A 17,221-nucleotide genomic window follows, 5' to 3' on the forward strand; every position below is an offset into this window, starting at 1 on the left:
GATTGATTTTTTCATATTTGATTATTTCTGGTACTGAATTGAGCTGTACTGACCCTTGCTAAACACTGCCTTTACTAATAAAATATTTAGCATAAAGTAAACCCTACAGAATGTGGTAGACATCCAATTAATGTGTCACCTCAAAGTTCTCTGATAGGTGTAATTAATCATGGTGCTTGACTTTGAAGAAAGAAACTTAAATATATGCACCTACCTGTGGGCTCCAAGCAGTAATGGTTTACAGAAAGTCAGTGTTGCAATATGCTCTGGATGAATCCTCCTGCAGTCTGAGATGGGTGTTACCCCACTTAGCTGCGTAAACAGAGAAATTTCTTCTTCACTGACACACTCCACAAGGCACATCCCTGCCTGTGTTGCTGCAGCCAGGACAGCAGAGGACTGTTTCAGTGCACACAAAAGGACAGAGACACCAAAACTCTGCAGAGTTGCAATTATGCTCTCCACTGACCTTTCTGTCCAAGAGCTAAAGTGCACAATACCCCTGTCCTCTGTCACTTTGTCTCCACAACGCAACTCAAGTACATCTCCTGTGCTGAGTAATTTCGGCTGCAGGTATCCATTGAAAACTACAGCTTTAAGTGGCTGCTTTCTTACTTGGGGGCAAGGCGTAGCAAAGTCTCTGTGAATCACCTGCCCTTCAATCAAACGTGAGCAGCTGACAGGGACGCCTGATACTTGGGTATGCAGTGCTGGGAAGCTGTTATTTAAAAGTTGAATGGAGAATGAGGGTTGGTCGTCTTTTACCTTCCAGTGACTGAGCAGTTCACAGAAGAGTTTGCGGAAAAAGTCACAATACGCATAGCCCAGGCGTGTGTGAAAAAACGATACCAGAAGAGTTTGAAAACTGAGATTATGTTGTGTTTTCGCTGTGAAATTCTCTAATGAAACACAGAATCCATGTGGCAGCACATTCAGCACAATGAGTTCATCCAACTCAGTCAGCGCAAATTCTAGCAGTCTGTCAGCCAAGTGCCTGGCAGTGGCAGCTTCTGCTGCTTTTGTGGAATTATGGGACTGAAACATATGAGTCTCCTTAGAGGCTGTTGCATGAATTATTCGCAGTAATGATGCAAGCAGAAGAACAAAGGTTTTGGATCCATCACCCGTTATTGTGCTGTGCTTCCAGACGCACCTCACCACCATCCTAAGACAACAACAAATAACATTGCAGAAGAATTAACAATTAACCAAAAAGAGCAGAAATATTCACATTCATCCCATTTGTTCTAACCTGGCCAGTGGGTGATCCAGATGTAGTGCAGTGAGGATGCGTTTTCCGCTTCGGCTCAATCATCACTTGTCCTGTATCTCTAGTGAACAACACCTGTCCTCCTTCAGGTCCAAAACTGCGAAGGATGACGGACTCCAGTGCAGACACTGTCTGTAAGACGTGATTGAGGTGGAGTTGCTCCAGTGGCACCATCTTTACACGCTGGAATGTGTTGCTGAAAATTATAAAGAAGGAAGTGTTTCACAATTTTAGACCCTGGATTTGTAAATTCACATTAGTCATCTTTGAGCAAGGCCAGGGCTTTCCAGGAAATCAAAAGAAAACATTAAAATAACAAACCTTCAAGTTTTATTCTAAAAAGAGAAGCTTTACATTTAGATTTGGTGTTTTTTAGATTTAGTATGCCATGTACTGAACATATCAAGAAGACTTCATAAATCGCCTGTGCTTGGTCAAGCATAAATCAAAACAAAGCAGACATGTAATGAGTAGGGCTGAGGATGGTTTGTAGAACATGATTTAATTAAGATCTGGGACTTCCTCCCAGACAGTCGATCTGTCAGCTTTGAAAGAAAACCCGAGGGCAATACAGTGGAAGGAGTTGAATATCACCTTACAGAGACAGTAGTAGGACAAATCAGGATGAATGGGAAGGCATTATTAATGACAGCAGAGGCTTAAGATGTGAAAAAATGCAATGTGACTAAAAAAAACTTTCAGTCAGCATAAAGTGCTTTATTTTTAAGTTGGATATAATATAATATAATATAATATAATATAATATAATATAATGCAAGACTTTCTGGTTCCTGGAATACGATTTGAAATTGAGGTCGTTCTCATAGCAACTATTAAAAATAAGAACAAGAAATATGACTTCATATGTGCTGATTCTCATGAATCAAGAAATAGTAACAAAAACAACATTGCCAAAAAAAGGCAAGTTTATGTTAGCACCAAGTTTATGTTGGCACCACCACTCACAGTAAGGACCTTAGCAAGACAGATAAAAAAGATTATATTTCTACTGTAAAAATCAAACTTTCCATCCACAGGGTCACCTACAGGGTCACAGGGTGGGGTGTGCTAGACAGGTTGCCATTACAGGGCAATACTTAAAGCAACCACACATAAGGACAATTTTGAGAGACCAGGTAACGAAAGATGCATGTCTTTTCCTGCTGCTGCTACTGTGGAGTCCAGACAGAGGCTATGAATGTTTGTGGAGAATTATGCAAATTCCATGAAGAAATCCTCCTGTCAGGTTTCAAACCCAGCTTGCTTGATGTAGGCAACAGTGTCAACGATTGTAGGCTACCACCGTGCAACTAATAGATGATCTTATTTCTTGGGATTTTTAATTATCTATATTGAGAGTGCCGATAAATGTGGATAATATTGCTTAAAAGAATTTCTGAAATGTAAAATGTACAATATCTGTAAGGTATGCGTAGAATATGGATCACCACGATTTAGAGCTACCTAGTGTTTATTTTTAAAAAGCAGAGAAAACGTATGATATGGAACAAGTTTTACGTCGTCTCAATTAAGTCATAGGCTCAAGTTTTATGATATTGGATTTTGCTTCAACTGAGGAAGAACGCATGCTGTTTCACGATTGCAAATATAATTTTAACAAAATTTTTGACTCAGTTTGTCGATAAATAAACTTCGAAGAAGCAAAACTAAAATCTGCTTGTATTCACCTTAACATTTTGATGAGTTCGACAGAGAACACGGTCTTTGTTTAAGACAGCGTTCTTAAACAAACACGGTTTGTTGTTTCTGAAACAAACACTGTCTGTTTAACACCGGAAAATGGAAAACAAATAACCACAGTTTCGTTGTGAATGTTTAAGTAGTTTATCCTGCTGGCTCGAAAATCATCAATAACTTAATGCAGCTTAGTATGAATGATGAAAACTCGACAGCAACAAAAGACTAACGGGTACTACGGTAGCATTTACAAGCTAGCTCTTCACATGACGCTACCGAAAAGCTTCACATGCGACCTTAAATTTATAAAGTACAGTAATATACATAATAACCTGACACAATAACATAATAACCTGATTAATTTAAGAAATAGAATATAAACAAAATGAACGAGAAAACTCACACGCCAAACAGGAAGGATTTCCGTGTTGCCTAGAAACAAGCCTTCCTCTTTGATTGATAAAGCTCGTCTCAGAGTAAATGGTTGCCATCTAGCGGCTCAATGAGGAAATTGCGTGACTTTTGCTCATTTTTCTTTCCACACGTTTTAACTCTCGAATATAATAAACGTATAAATACTAACAATTTACTGCAGGCTTGAAGCACACATTAATAATCTTACTTTACACCGTCCTTCTTTCTCTACTAAAAGTTTCCATTAAATTAAATTAAATTAAATTAAATTAAATTAAATTATTTTCAGTTCAATTAAATAATATAAAATAAAATTCAATTAAATTCAATTATTCTATTCTATTCAATTCAGTTCAATTAACAAGCAATACAGCAGCTTTTGTTTTATTTATTAAAATCTGTATTTAATTTCGTAGTTTTAATTTTATCAGGATTACAGTGCCCTGCAAAGGTAGTCATAATCATTGAACCTATTCACATGTTGTCATGTTCAAGCTTAAGTATATTTTATTGGGTCTTGTGTGATTGAGTAATTTAAAGTAGCGAGTAATTATCTGGTGGAAGGAAATGATGCCTGGTTTTCAAAATGTTTTGCAACTAAAATATCTTAAACATGATTTAAGGTATTTCACCCTTTTTATCAGTGGGTCCATGAGAACACAACTGTCCTCATGACCGTTATAGTGTTAAATGTCTAAAAGTATGTTTAAATTCCTGGTTTAGTGTAATATAAAACAGTTTGGTTTTTACCACCAATCAGGATGCCTAAGAAATATCAATGTGAGTCTGCAGACTTAGCAAATAGAGAAATGACACTCTAAGATACAGAAAATTTGGAAAAAGAAGATACACAAGTGTATGTTTCTATAATGTGTTGTTTCATCTGTTTTATCTCACAGGAGGAGATAAGTCAGCCCATTCCCTCGACCTGTCTCCTCCCCTTTACATCTTCTGTACAGTAACACTGGAGCGTCAAGGTGAACTGAACAGCACAGGAACCTGATCGCTATGTTACTGCAGAAACCCCATCCCAAGCTTCTAAATCAGGCTACAACGTCTATACATATAATATGTGGCAGTTCTGCAGCTTCTACCAGATGTACACACACACACGCACGCACACCACACACACACACAGAGCTGTCCACTCTGAATGTAAATGCCCTCCACTGGTGAACTCTCAGTATGCTAACGAGCTTTAAAAAGCAGTGTCACTACACTAATGAATATGCATCAGGGGCCCGGTGAGGGTGACCTGTAGGGATGGGACAAGAGGTCTCGAGAGGTGGGGCGACAGGAATGTACACCGCATCTCTCAAGAGACCTGATTGGACAGAAAAAGAATATATTCACCACAATAGAACACCCACTGTCTCTCACACCCACACATCCTCAAATAAACACACACCCTCAACCTTATCTTGCCCCACCCTCCCCGTTGTTGCCTCTTGATCCAGCTTCACACACCTGCTCTGCTTTGGTTGATGTCTGAAGACTGATGCGATGTAGAACTACAGGGCAGCAAACTGATCCACACATCAGCGCTTTTCTTTTTGCTTCTCTGACTCCTTCAACATCTCTCACCCTCTTGAAATACTGAGGGAACAGAAAAATCTGATATTTGGACATCTTTTACCACAGGTATGGATTCAATATTTCCTTTCATTATATCATTAGAAAGTCATTGTAGCAATAATTTCAGAAAATGTATAGATTTTCAGAGCAGAGAGTGAGTTATAGGCAAAAAGTACATATAACAAACCACATAAATCATATCTAAGCAGGCCTGCACCAAAAATTTGAATATGTTTAAATTAAAAAAAATGTATAAAAGTGACAAAGACTATCTGAAAATGGTGTGATTTCAGATTTAACACCACATTTTTAAGATTAAGAAAAAAAAGTAGCTTTATAGGTACAATATGTTGCAACCTTTGTTACAATGAAGTAGTGCAGTTAAATCAAGCACATAAAAAGGTGTAGTTAAAAAAATCTAATTTTTTGCAGAAATTACACAGATAGAGTAAATTTCATAATTATAAAAGATGCAGTTTAGTTAGACTAAGATATAAGTAACATTTATCATCTCTCATTACTGCACTGAAGCTCAAAAAACCTTTGAAAGTGAGATAAGTGTCTGCATGGATGTGCTGATTCAGCCCCAGATACTCAATACCTGTGATGTCTGCAGAATCGAAAATAACAACCCAAAACATTTCCTGTGCTCAGGAATCAAGTGTTGGCAGCACTTATTACACTGGCGTGACCTTGGCACATGACTCTGACCTCTGGCAACTGAGCGTGGAACAGCGGAGATCCACACGTGGTGCTTCACACACTCCCTACCACCCTTCACGAACCCCCCCTCCCCCTCAGCCGTACCTCTTTAACTGCATTTCAGCAGCTTTGGCAAAGACAGCAGCTTTCATATCCTGTGTTTGAGTGTTTTTGCAATGCCAGCAGAAACAAGAGAAGTTATTTGACACTGGTGTATATACTCCATTTATAAGAGCATTATTGCATCAAATATTTGATCAACAGACTAAGGAATCTGTCCGCGATCACACGGTCTGCTCTGAAGGGCTCTTCAGATTACGTTAAATAAAACTACACACTTTATGAGATTTATAGCTGTGGCAGTCTCTGCCTCGTTTGAACGGTGATGTTGCAGAGTGGTGCTGAGCCTTCTCTTTTTTGCACTGTTTTTATTTTTCTGACAGTGAAATCCCTGATCTGTCACTGCGACCGATAATGAATCGACGAGCTGCACCGAGTACCTCATTCAGCCCCACTAAGATCCCAAATGCAGCAACTACACCGGGCAAAAACCAAACTGGAAGCCACGGTGCCAATAAGTTCATGAATGAGCTACGGAGCATCCACAGTGAGTTGGACAGGAGAATCGATTTCCTTTGGATCTCAGTCATATTTCAAAACTATTGTTGTATGTCAGCACTTGTTAAAAAGATTAGAGATTATTGCTTTTGCTCCAGTTAAATATTTAATATACTACTTAAATACAGGATATTGGCGGAAGTAAATGCCTGGATTTAGCAACAGTTTTGGTGGCACATCCTGGAAGTTGTCAAAGGGGAAGGTAGATTGGAGCCTCAAATAACCTGAGGTTAGCACATCAAAATCAGAAACCATAGGCAGAATTTTATGAATTTTTATAATGGAGCTTAATATTAAAGTTAGGTGGGAGGCAGAGCAGAGAGTGAGTTATTGGCATATAAATGTGAAAGCTAGGGAAGAAAGTAATAAAAGTATTGACATAAGAATAAGAATAACAAAAATAAGTAAATAATTGAAACATACTCTCCTGTCTTATAATAATAATAATAAAAATACATGTGAATGTCTGTCTGGATGTATGGCGGGAGGGAATTGTTGTTTTTGCATCCAAATTACAGGAGATTCGTATTTATCTACACCTTTAATATTAGGTTTAGGCCCTGTCGATATCAGTGTAGAGGATCTACACCCTTTCTGAAAAAATTCCTATAAATATTACCATTTGTTTGAGACTTCGCCGGGCTTAAATGACAATGTAAAGCAGTCAGTGAAATAGACCAAAAACAAGTACGATGTGCTTGAGGCCAAGAATTACAGAACGTCAGAGGTGCTGCTATGGTATAATTGTTTTCAAACAGCCTTATATTGATTATTGAAGTGAAAATCAGGGTAATTAAAGCACCTCACCTGATATGTGTTTCTTTAAAAAAAATTCCCTCAAACATCAATTTAATGTAATTTTTGAAAAAGCTTGCTTAAGGATTTAAACCATTCTGACTCTTTTTGTAGTTATTTTTAATGTAGCTACGAGCAAATAAAGTGGTGGCAAAGTGAAAAGATTGAGGGAGTCTGGGGAAGTCTCAGAGTGGAGAGGCAAACACTGGAAATCTCTGTTTTAATGTGCGTGACCTTCAGGCACTGAGGCAGCACAGCATGAGAAAACATTATGCCACCATGATCAAAATAGTCACTTAAGACAAGCAGTGTCTTGGAGACCCATTATCAATTAATGGTGTTTACTGCTTCCACCATAAAGGCCATCTGTTATATAAATACAAAGCCATAGATAAATGCTGTTTAGAAACATTCTAAAGTTCTCTGGGTGCAGAAAGATCGAGGAAACATGTTAATCAACAATTTTGCTTACTTTTAGAGCATCATTTTGAATGGGAATTTTATTTTAGTTTCATTAATTTTATTTTAGTTTCATTAAATTTTTTGCAAAACTCAAAACAACTTACAGAGATTGTAAATTATTCACTATAAGCTAATAAAATATTTTACTCAGTAAGAGTAGACACATTTCGCAATAATCAAGATGCAGAAAATCAGAAAAATGTACCCTTTTTTAAACTCGCCAAAGGAAATATCTAAACTGATCTACAATTGTCATAAAACATTCTACAAATGTATTGCCCCCAAATCTCATGGTAATGACTTATAAAAAGACTTCAAAAAACATCTGTCAGGTCATCTGCAAAATTTAGCACTGTGGGAGGAACATTCATAAGTCCTGTAATCTAAACTTTATTTTTTTTAAGTTAACCAGTGTGTCCAGGGATGTCTAATTAGCAATTTTCACACATTTTTACCTGTTAAGAGGGATGATATTACCAGACTGGACCAGATGCCAAATGCATTATTATTTTCTCCCATGCATTTTATGTTTGTGATTTTGTAGAATCATCCTGGGCTACAGCCGCCCTTTGCATCATCAGTTTGTGCATGGTGCTGTCATGTGTTCTTTGCATCTGGAAAAAATGCTTGATAAAGAAGGACAAGGACAAAGAAAAGGACAAGAAAGGAAAAGAGAAAATCAAGGGAGGTTTTGACACTGAAATGGATGGGGGTCACAATGAGGTAAGCTAGTGCACAACAAACACATTCACGGACAGTCACCTCCTGCAGACACATTGTCCTTGTAATGTATCATAGCCCTGACGTCTGGGTCACCCAGGACGAGTTAAACTGTCAGTGCACTCTAAGACTAATGGACGTGCTGATCATCGCTCATGTTAAATGTAAAGTTAAGGTGAGGTGATGAAAGTTGCTTTGAAGGAGATGACTGCCTTGTCTGAACAACAAACGTCTACTGTTATGTAGGTTAATGAGGAAAAATAGCACAAACTCGTCCGTTTCCATGTTAAAGAAACGACATGTTCAAATGCATATTCAGCATTTATATTGAATCCATGTCTATCTCTCTGCAGCCAACAAAAGATGAAACAGTCAAAGAAACTGAGCTTTCGAAACATGAGCCCAAGGAGGATGAGAAGCTCGGCCGACTTCACTTCACATTAGACTACAACTTCACTGAAAATTCGGTGAGTTCCTGTAGCTGCTCCATCTTCCAACTGGTTATCAGCTATATGTCTTCATCCTGTTGCCATTCTCTGTGCTCACGCTCCAGCTAGTGGTCGGCCTCTTGGAGGCTTCAGAGCTTCCAGCAATGGATGTGGGAGGCAGCTCTGACCCTTATGTTAAACTCTACCTGCTCCCAGACAAGAAGAAAAAGTTTGAAACTAAGGTCCACAGGAAGACGCTGGAACCAAACTTCAACGAAACCTTCACATTTAAGGTAAAACATTAGAATAGGCAGCCTATTTAAAAGGCTTCAAGTTGGCTTCAAACAGATATATTCTGTTTATGTTTATTTTTCTTTTTTGTCAGACATAATGTTTCAGATCATTTAACGAATGTTAATATCAGTCACAGATGACCTGACTAAATTCAAGATGTGGCTTTTAAATAAGGATTTTATGAAGTGAATAAAACAATCCAAACCAATCTGAGCTTTTGAAAAAAAAAAGTTCTCCCTTGCCAGCAACAATCCCTATCAAGTAATGACAGGGAGGTTTTTACATCACCATGGAGAAATTTGAAATTTTGAGCCATCATAATTCAATCAAAAAGACACATCAGACATTAAAATTTGTTTTGTGATCTGAAACATTTAAATGCAACAAAAAAGCAAAAACAGGAAGAAAAGGAGGTCGATACTTTTTCACAGCTTTATAGCTATGTGAATTTTTTTGCTCTTCTGTAAAGGTACCGTATACGGACTTGGGCGGAAAAACCCTTGTGATGACTGTGTATGACTTCGACCGGTTCTCAAAGCACGACGCAATTGGGGCAATAAAGATACCAATGAGCAGTATAGACTTCAGCCAGTCTCTGCAGGAGTGGAGAGATCTGCAGAAGGCTGAGAAGGAAGAGGTGGGAAGATAACTTTACACAGAGCTGTATTAGTTAAAATTATTCATAATGAAAAGCCTGTGGGTTTTACAAATCACCTATTAGGAAAAAATCTTTCTTAAAAGAAATTATTTCTATTACTTATAATCAGACAAAATTATGCTATTTTAAATTATTTGGAATCCAGCTGTTCTGAAGCAGCTACCTGCAACCATTATATTAAAATATCATAAAATATCCATTATCTGACATTCTTCCAACTTGATCTTCATGTTTGTGAATCAGAGCGAGCGGCTTGGAGACATATGTTTGTCCTTGAGGTTTGTACCAACTGCAGGGAAACTGACTGTGGTTGTCCTCGAGGCCAAGAACCTGAAAAAAATGGATGTGGGTGGATTATCAGGTGAGCCTAGCTGCAGAGTTCATGCAAATTTTGCATTTTAAAACTGAAGTTAGCAGTAAATACTTTCTGTTAATGATTAATGAATAATGATGACTCTGTTTTACAAAATTCTCAGAAAATAGGAAGTTCTGTGATTTGTTTAGCATCTAGATCTTGTTCAAAATCAGACTGTTGGGTCCAATTTGAAATCCAGAAATGAAATAATCCACAGGCCAATAGATAATGAGATTGCTTTTCCTTATTGAACTTGTCTTTATAAGCAAGTAACACAAAAATCAATGGATTAATAAGGTGAACCACAATTCAAGTTGTGATGTGGCTAAACAAAAATAAATGTCACAATCTAAACGTAAATTTACGTTAAAAGCCTTTTCTTTGTTAGAAATCCAGATTTTTATCTTTTGCACATTGGAATAAAAAATAAAGCCTGAAAGCTTTTTAACACACTTACTCAGACTTGGAAAATAACAAAATAAAAATTCCAAACTTTTCCTCACTTTTTCAGAACCTTGAGGTCATCTTAGATTCCCGTCACTAAAATGTTTTAACATTTAAAGTAGCTGATGTGGGTCAGTTCAGTTCACTTGGATCTTAAATAAGGAATCACTACAACTAATGTTGCTTTTCATTGATAGAGTTACAGAACGGATGCCAAGCTTTTGGTCTGCTGCTTTAACATAAAACACCCCTGTTCTCTCTTGCAGACCCATATGTGAAGATCCACTTAATGCAGAATGGCAAACGACTGAAGAAAAAGAAAACTACTATAAAGAAAAACACTTTGAACCCTTATTACAATGAGTCATTCAGCTTTGAAGTGCCATCCGAACAATTAGAGGTACGCTAAAGAGGTATTTGGGGATACGTAGACGTGAATAATGTTCAGCGTATAATCCTTCTTCTGCAAACCTTTCTTTGCAGAAGGTGCAAATAGCAGTGACTGTGCTGGACTATGATAAGATTGGGAAGAACGATGCCATTGGGAAATTGCTTCTGGGCGGTAACAGCACCGGGACTGAACTGCGCCACTGGTCAGACATGCTGGCCAACCCACGACGCCCAATAGCCCAGTGGCACAGCCTTAAATCAGAGGATGAAGTCAACTCATTACTTTCCAACAAGAAATAAACCAGAGTGCAGGAAAATCGACTATTTATTTTAGGCTTATTTACCATCCTTCCTTTTATTTATCTTCCCAACTATATTAACCATGTAAATATTTTTGATTAAACATTTATGTTAAAATAACTGACTGTAAGATTTTTAGAGTTACTTTTTTATGCTTCATCTTAAACATTATTTTAAAAATACATAACTATATAAAGTGCAATAAAACAAAAAAAGATAATACATTATGTCACATCTGTTTTGTGTTCACTGCACTAACAAACAAAATTCACCAGTAGAGGGAGACAATTTAAAGTTCTTCAATGAATGTTTGACGGTGATACTCTCTTGCTGCTTTGTAAACTTACAAAGCAGCACCTTCTTACCTTACTAGGTAAGAAGAGTTGACACCACTATAACATAATTTTAAAAATGCTCTATCTTACATTTATGGTGCATTCTCCTGTATGGGCTCTATAAATGTCTTAGCCTAATTTTGAATAATTTGATAAACTAATCTAAACTTTTGGTGAACTATACATTGACATGAAGAGTTACAGATATTTTTTTTGCCTTTAATAGTTGCTTGTTATATTTTAGATGGGTATTAAGCATTCACTCACAACCTACAGGCATACATTCATGTCAAATTATCTGTGAAAGTTGTGACCACATATCATATAATGTATTTTGGGATTAATACAGACATTAGATTTTCATATGGTACTTTTTCTGTTAGTATTTCATAAAGGTAAGCAGTTGAAAATGGTAAAAACTGTCAATAAAAACACCACTACCCCAAACTACCAATATTTCAAGCTTTTAACACAAAATGAAGTAAAGAACTAAGAATTAAAACCTCACAAACAATGTTTAAAAAGAAAGCTAATTCATAAATAGAATCACTATAACTTAATATTACTTTAAAAGTAAGAAAATATTATATGATAATGATGATGGTATATGAGAGAATCCCATAACTAGATTAAACACATGTAGATTAAACACGTGTATCTTTAGCCTACTCTGGTAGGCTAAAGATTAGCTAAACATAGAAAACCTAAATCTTTAGTCACTAATTTTTATACTCCTATGATGTGATCTTGATGACCATTTGTCAAAATGGGAAAAAGGAATATTTTCTTACTAGAAGGAAATACAAGTAATGAGCTTCATCAGTCATAAAATGGCTACAAAGACATTTACTGGCCTAAATTTGCCTCTATCTATCTTGCTGCTATTAAAGCACCCTTGGCTTACTCTTAAAATCATCACCATGCCAAATCATTGGCCATGCTAAGCTGCATTGATGCAGTAATTCATGTAATAGGAGACCTAGCCAAAAACGGTGTGTATAGATTGTTTTTATAGACTAGCCCAATATTGAAGAAAACTGAATTCTTGGCTTCATCCTCTATTAGGTGTAACAGTAAACAAATAAAATTATGCTGTGTGCAATATTTTTTTTATTTTTTGCTTTTTGAATAAAAGTACTAAAACAAATTAATTTTCAAAATTTAATGCACCTGTGAATGAAGCTTTTTAAGCCTGTAGCTTGGCAACACGTGAAAGTTAGATTTGTTAGAAATGTCTTATAACAAACTAGCTAGATTAACAGATTAGTTCATAATTCAAAAATATATAAATTATTACGGAAACTGAAATCATTTTCTGGCAACATTTTTCTTTAAATCAACATATAATCTGTAATGTCGACACTGTTACTGGTTAATAACCTAGTATTTACGGTACTCTTATGAGGTAATTTCCATCATGATATACCAAAATATGACATGTAGTTAATTAGCGTTTATTCTGCTCAAGATAGGAAACCAGACGCTCTCGGTCATAGTATCGCAGTCATGAAGGCCTCCTCCACAATTTCCCTCCCTAAATCACAGTATGAGAAAGCAGAGCCGTGCAGTCAGAATGGGGGTGTTGGTGTAACAGAGAGCTCACTGCAGGCTCACCTGTGCACGCAGGTGTGGACAAACCGCTCGTCATCTTCTTCAGGAGGGGCTTCCGCCTCCTCCAGGTGGCTTTACAGGTGCAACTGGGTTTCATCCCGCTTCCTTCTGCCAGATATCCTAAACCCTTTCCTCTCGGGACAGCTGAGATGCACCGTTAACGTTTCGGTGGGACTTCCTTTCGAACTCTGAGATGAACGTGAAGTGGACAGTGAAACGATTTCTTCTTCTTTCGTTTTCAGTCTCCCACTTGCTGTTACTTGAGGGTAAGTTAGAGTTTTGCTTATCCAGAACGTCATCAACCAACACTACACGTTGCCATTTTTTTATTCCATTCGAGAAATATTTTTTGTTTAACGTTTATTTTTAAAGACTTTGTCTCTCACTTTAACATGAAATCAACTCAATTAGAAATAACTTACAACTACCAGTCATATAAAAACTGCTTCCTTGGCTTTCTTTCTCAAATTGTTGATACAGGCTACAGTTGAATCTAAATGATTTAGATTTAGATTTATTTCATCCAGTCATCCAGTCAAATTTGTTTCTGAAAGGAAATGACAAGGCATCTGTCAAAAATAAATTTTAATAATGCACAAGAGTGTATTATTATTTATTATTAATCAATTTCAATTAAATTTTAATTAACTGAAATAAAATGTATCCATGCTTTAATTAACATGGATAAATTCCATGTCAGTAATTATTTTGCTATAAAATTTTAAATAATCAATGGAAAACACAAGTTGGCTTTACAACATACAAGTACTTTGGTTATTTTTATAAATGTTGTTAAGCTTCTGTCATGTATCTTCTGATTGCTTCAATGTTAGGTTTGAAGGTCTCCTTGCCATCAGACTAATCGTTTGCTCCCTCTACAGATCCTCTGTCAAATTAGTCAAGATAGGGATTGGGGCACTCCAAAGCATTGTTATTATTACTGTAGCTTCCTGTTAGAAGGAATGTATTGCTGAAATTAAAAGATTGCCTTAAATCTAAATCTGGCACAGGGAGTAGTAATTCTAGCCTTTATTGTAACTTTTTAAATTGTAAAACTCAAAACTGATTTGTCTTGAGCACATGTCAGCCTATGAAAATAAGTTTGTATTTAAAAAGGAGCCACACTTTTTAAGATTTTAAACTCTAATCCTGATGTTGTGCCATTTTATTTAGGAGGTCAGAGCCGACTTTCAGTGGCAGAGGGAAGATCACAAAGGTAAATGAAAGACAGAAATGTGGAAATGTTTTTTTTGTTTTTTCCCACAAATGACTCCCATCCAAAGTCATAGGATGGCCACGATAAATGTATGCTTTCAACCAAGACAATGTGTGTGACAGAAACTGATTGAATGTGAACTCGCATTTTTTTTGTGAGCAAGGCTTTAGTGAAAAGAAGTTTGGAGTCTGGATTCAAGTGGTGTAAAGTGCACTTAAGTCTCCCCTCTGACTGTTTCTACCCACTAATGTGCATGTTTGTCTGTGCACAGGAGGGCTAATGCACTTCGGAGGAAACGGGATCTCCTTGGGGAGGAGGTTTGTACACTACACCTAAGAGAACCAGAGGAGGTCAGGGCACCCTCATGCGCATAACACCTCATCCGGCACAAAGCCGTCTTTGTAACCAACTAGACACAGTCACAAACACGTACACATTTCACCCACTCAGTCTGATACAACTTTTAACTTAAAGCAGCAGATACACAACTGGTGTCGCACAGAGTCAGTGAGGCTGTTAATTTTTGAGAATTTTTACAGGAAATAACCTAAATGTCTTTTGTATGTTGTTTTTTTTCCCCCAAGACATATAGGCCATTGTTGCCGGAAAGTTCACTGTCACGCAGCGTTTTGCACAACTACACAGCCAGAGATGAATCTTCAGGTAAATACAATCTTGAAATTTACCCCACATTTACAGAACATAAAACTCTGTATGGAAAGAATTTCAGTTTGTCTTTCTGTCTGTCTCAGAATATTGTGGCTGCCTTAATGGAGGTTGGTGTCAGGAGGACAGTGTGTGTGACTGTTCTCAGTTTCAGGCATTGGGAGACCGCTGCCAGATCAGTAAGTCATTCACTCGCATCTTCACACATTCATATCATCCTCTTATGTCAGCTCATGTTTGTCTCTGTCTTGAAAATAATATGCCTTTCCTAACAGATTCAGACTTTATGACAGCTACAATGAGACTCTTTCGAACATTAATAACCTAAACACTTGACAGTTGTATTTAGTAGAGGTTTCTTAGCTTTCTGGTGTTATTATTTCTTGCCATAATTCCCAACCATGTTCAAACACACCCATTCACAAAGACCTGCATAAAAGATATGACCAATAACTGTAGGGTTTAGTCAAAGGTGACAAAGTTTCTAGCCTTTAAATTTGAATGTAATTTCTGGTTATGTCCTGTAGACCTCCATCCAGATATCCAAGTAAATATTTTTTTCAATTTGAAGAACTAAATTCAAGACTGTATTTCTAATTGAGTTCATTGAAAGTCGTGCATCCACCTAGCCATCCATCGAGATTTAAAGTCTCACAACTTACCAAATATCTGCCAAGAACATTTAAACATCGAATAAAATCAATGAGAACCCTGGAAATTTGAGCATACAAAAATATGAAACGTGTAGGGATGTAGTTAGTGCTAAAACCCACTAAAGTGGTTCTGTTGTTACTTATAAAAGAACTTAGATGTTTGACAAAAAAGTACATGAAAAATTTTAGTTTTGTTTAAATATAATTGTCAAGGTAAAAATAGTTAACATATTTAGGAAACATTTCTGATTGAGACACTAATGAGTGCACAAAATACCACTCACTGATAAAATTACAGGGATGTGAATCACTAGCCGCCATCCATGCTCTCAGATTATGAGAAGGGTCTCGAGCAGCATCTTGGCATAGCAAGCCATGGGGATTTTCCAGCAACAAAGGGCTTTTACAAAATTCAGGTATTCATTTTCAACTGATAAGTTTAATTAAATGCAAAATGATGAAAGATATAAAGATGATAACCGAGATCAGATGATATGTTTGCCCTCTCAGTTTAGTAAAAAAAAAAAAGACAAAAAAACCCTTCCTTTTACAAGAAAGATTTCTAAATTAATTAAACCGTTGTCCTGCTAGTACCTAACCAGGGCCAGGATAGAGATGGGATCTGCAGGTCGTGGGGTCAGCATCACTTTGAAACATTTGATGGGATCTACTTCTACTTCCCTGGAACCTGCTCTTATATTCTGGCTCAGGACTGTCACTCAGCTACTCCAGAATACACAGTGTGGGTAAGGCCAATATACAACATTATTTAACATCGTGTCATTTTGGTGTGAATGAAAATGCTATGCGTTATATGAGGTATGTTAAAGCAAAATGCCATAAATTTGAAACAAAACATACTAAGCAACCTTTTACTGTACGTCTTGGGTTTTGCACATTTTAGCATCTTTCCTCTTGTCTTTTAGTATACAAAGACAAATTATAAATGGTAGCTAAACTTTCCCAGTATTTGAATTCTTTACTCATGCCAATCACTTCTTTAATTAGCATCTCAAATGATGACAAAATCACTGAACAGTAAATGTATTTTGTTGTTTCTTTAATTCTAACAGCAAAATCTACATATGGATTTGTGTGATTACAGAATTATAGATGTTAAGAATATATTTATGGTAATCCTTAATGTAAAAATGTTATGCTATGATAAAATGGAAAGGACTTAACAGTTATCCAGTAGAATCGTTGAGTCTGTCCACAATGAGAGTACCTCACTGAAAGTCATTGCTAAAGGTTGTTGACAGAGTGTTGTATGCAGGTATATTATTCTAAAGATCTGTGGAAGAAAAAACATGGATCAGAAATAGTGGCTGAAGCACCACGGTAACCACAACCTTGAGTAGATTGCAAAGCAAAGTCCATGTCACATTTACTGTGTTAAATGTGATGTGGTAATTGCTATAACATATCACTGTAATAATAATTACAACTGAACTGTTGCTCAATAGTCTAAAGTAATTTTGTCTTTTGATTTTGAAATCACCCTGCCATCAGGGGAAAGAGTGGAGAAGCTCAGAATTCAAGTTTATCTATGTCCAATGTGACTCTTTCTATTGTCAGTGATGATTTGAGGAGACATGTCATTCTTCTTATGAAGTC

The 17,221-nt window shown here is 36.7% G+C and overlaps 3 protein-coding genes across 3 annotated transcripts in view; 2 read left to right on the top strand and 1 right to left on the bottom strand.

Annotated features, from left to right (window-relative positions):
* Positions 1–222: 222 nt before the first annotated feature.
* On the bottom strand, positions 223–3,365 carry bbs10 (Bardet-Biedl syndrome 10). The gene is given in 5 exon segments (XM_032549664.1): positions 223–377; positions 470–1,165; positions 1,253–1,308; positions 1,310–1,466; positions 2,959–3,365. Coding segments are annotated over 5 exon segments (957 nt in total). The 5' UTR covers positions 2,967–3,365; the 3' UTR covers positions 223–337.
* A 1,296-nt stretch (positions 3,366–4,661) lies between these two features.
* LOC116729875 (synaptotagmin-1-like) lies at positions 4,662–11,338 on the top strand. Its single transcript, XM_032578723.1, has 9 exons — positions 4,662–5,023; positions 6,103–6,266; positions 8,079–8,257; positions 8,608–8,721; positions 8,808–8,975; positions 9,446–9,613; positions 9,878–9,995; positions 10,700–10,833; positions 10,917–11,338. Exons 2-9 carry the CDS (start codon positions 6,134–6,136, stop codon positions 11,121–11,123), a joined length of 1,221 nt encoding a protein of 406 aa, XP_032434614.1. The 5' UTR covers positions 4,662–5,023; positions 6,103–6,133; the 3' UTR covers positions 11,124–11,338.
* A 1,564-nt stretch (positions 11,339–12,902) lies between these two features.
* The window catches only part of otogl (otogelin-like), a 34,733-nt gene continuing 30,414 nt past the window's right edge, over positions 12,903–17,221 (top strand). Inside the window, 6 exon segments of the mRNA XM_032577433.1 lie at positions 12,903–13,335; positions 14,243–14,285; positions 14,557–14,602; positions 14,870–14,948; positions 15,038–15,130; positions 16,196–16,350. Coding sequence (XP_032433324.1) covers positions 13,263–13,335; positions 14,243–14,285; positions 14,557–14,602; positions 14,870–14,948; positions 15,038–15,130; positions 16,196–16,350 — 489 coding nt within the window. The 5' untranslated portion in view covers positions 12,903–13,262.

This window comes from Xiphophorus hellerii, chromosome 2, assembly GCF_003331165.1.
Source record: "Xiphophorus hellerii strain 12219 chromosome 2, Xiphophorus_hellerii-4.1, whole genome shotgun sequence".
Taxonomy (NCBI): domain Eukaryota; kingdom Metazoa; phylum Chordata; class Actinopteri; order Cyprinodontiformes; family Poeciliidae; genus Xiphophorus; species Xiphophorus hellerii.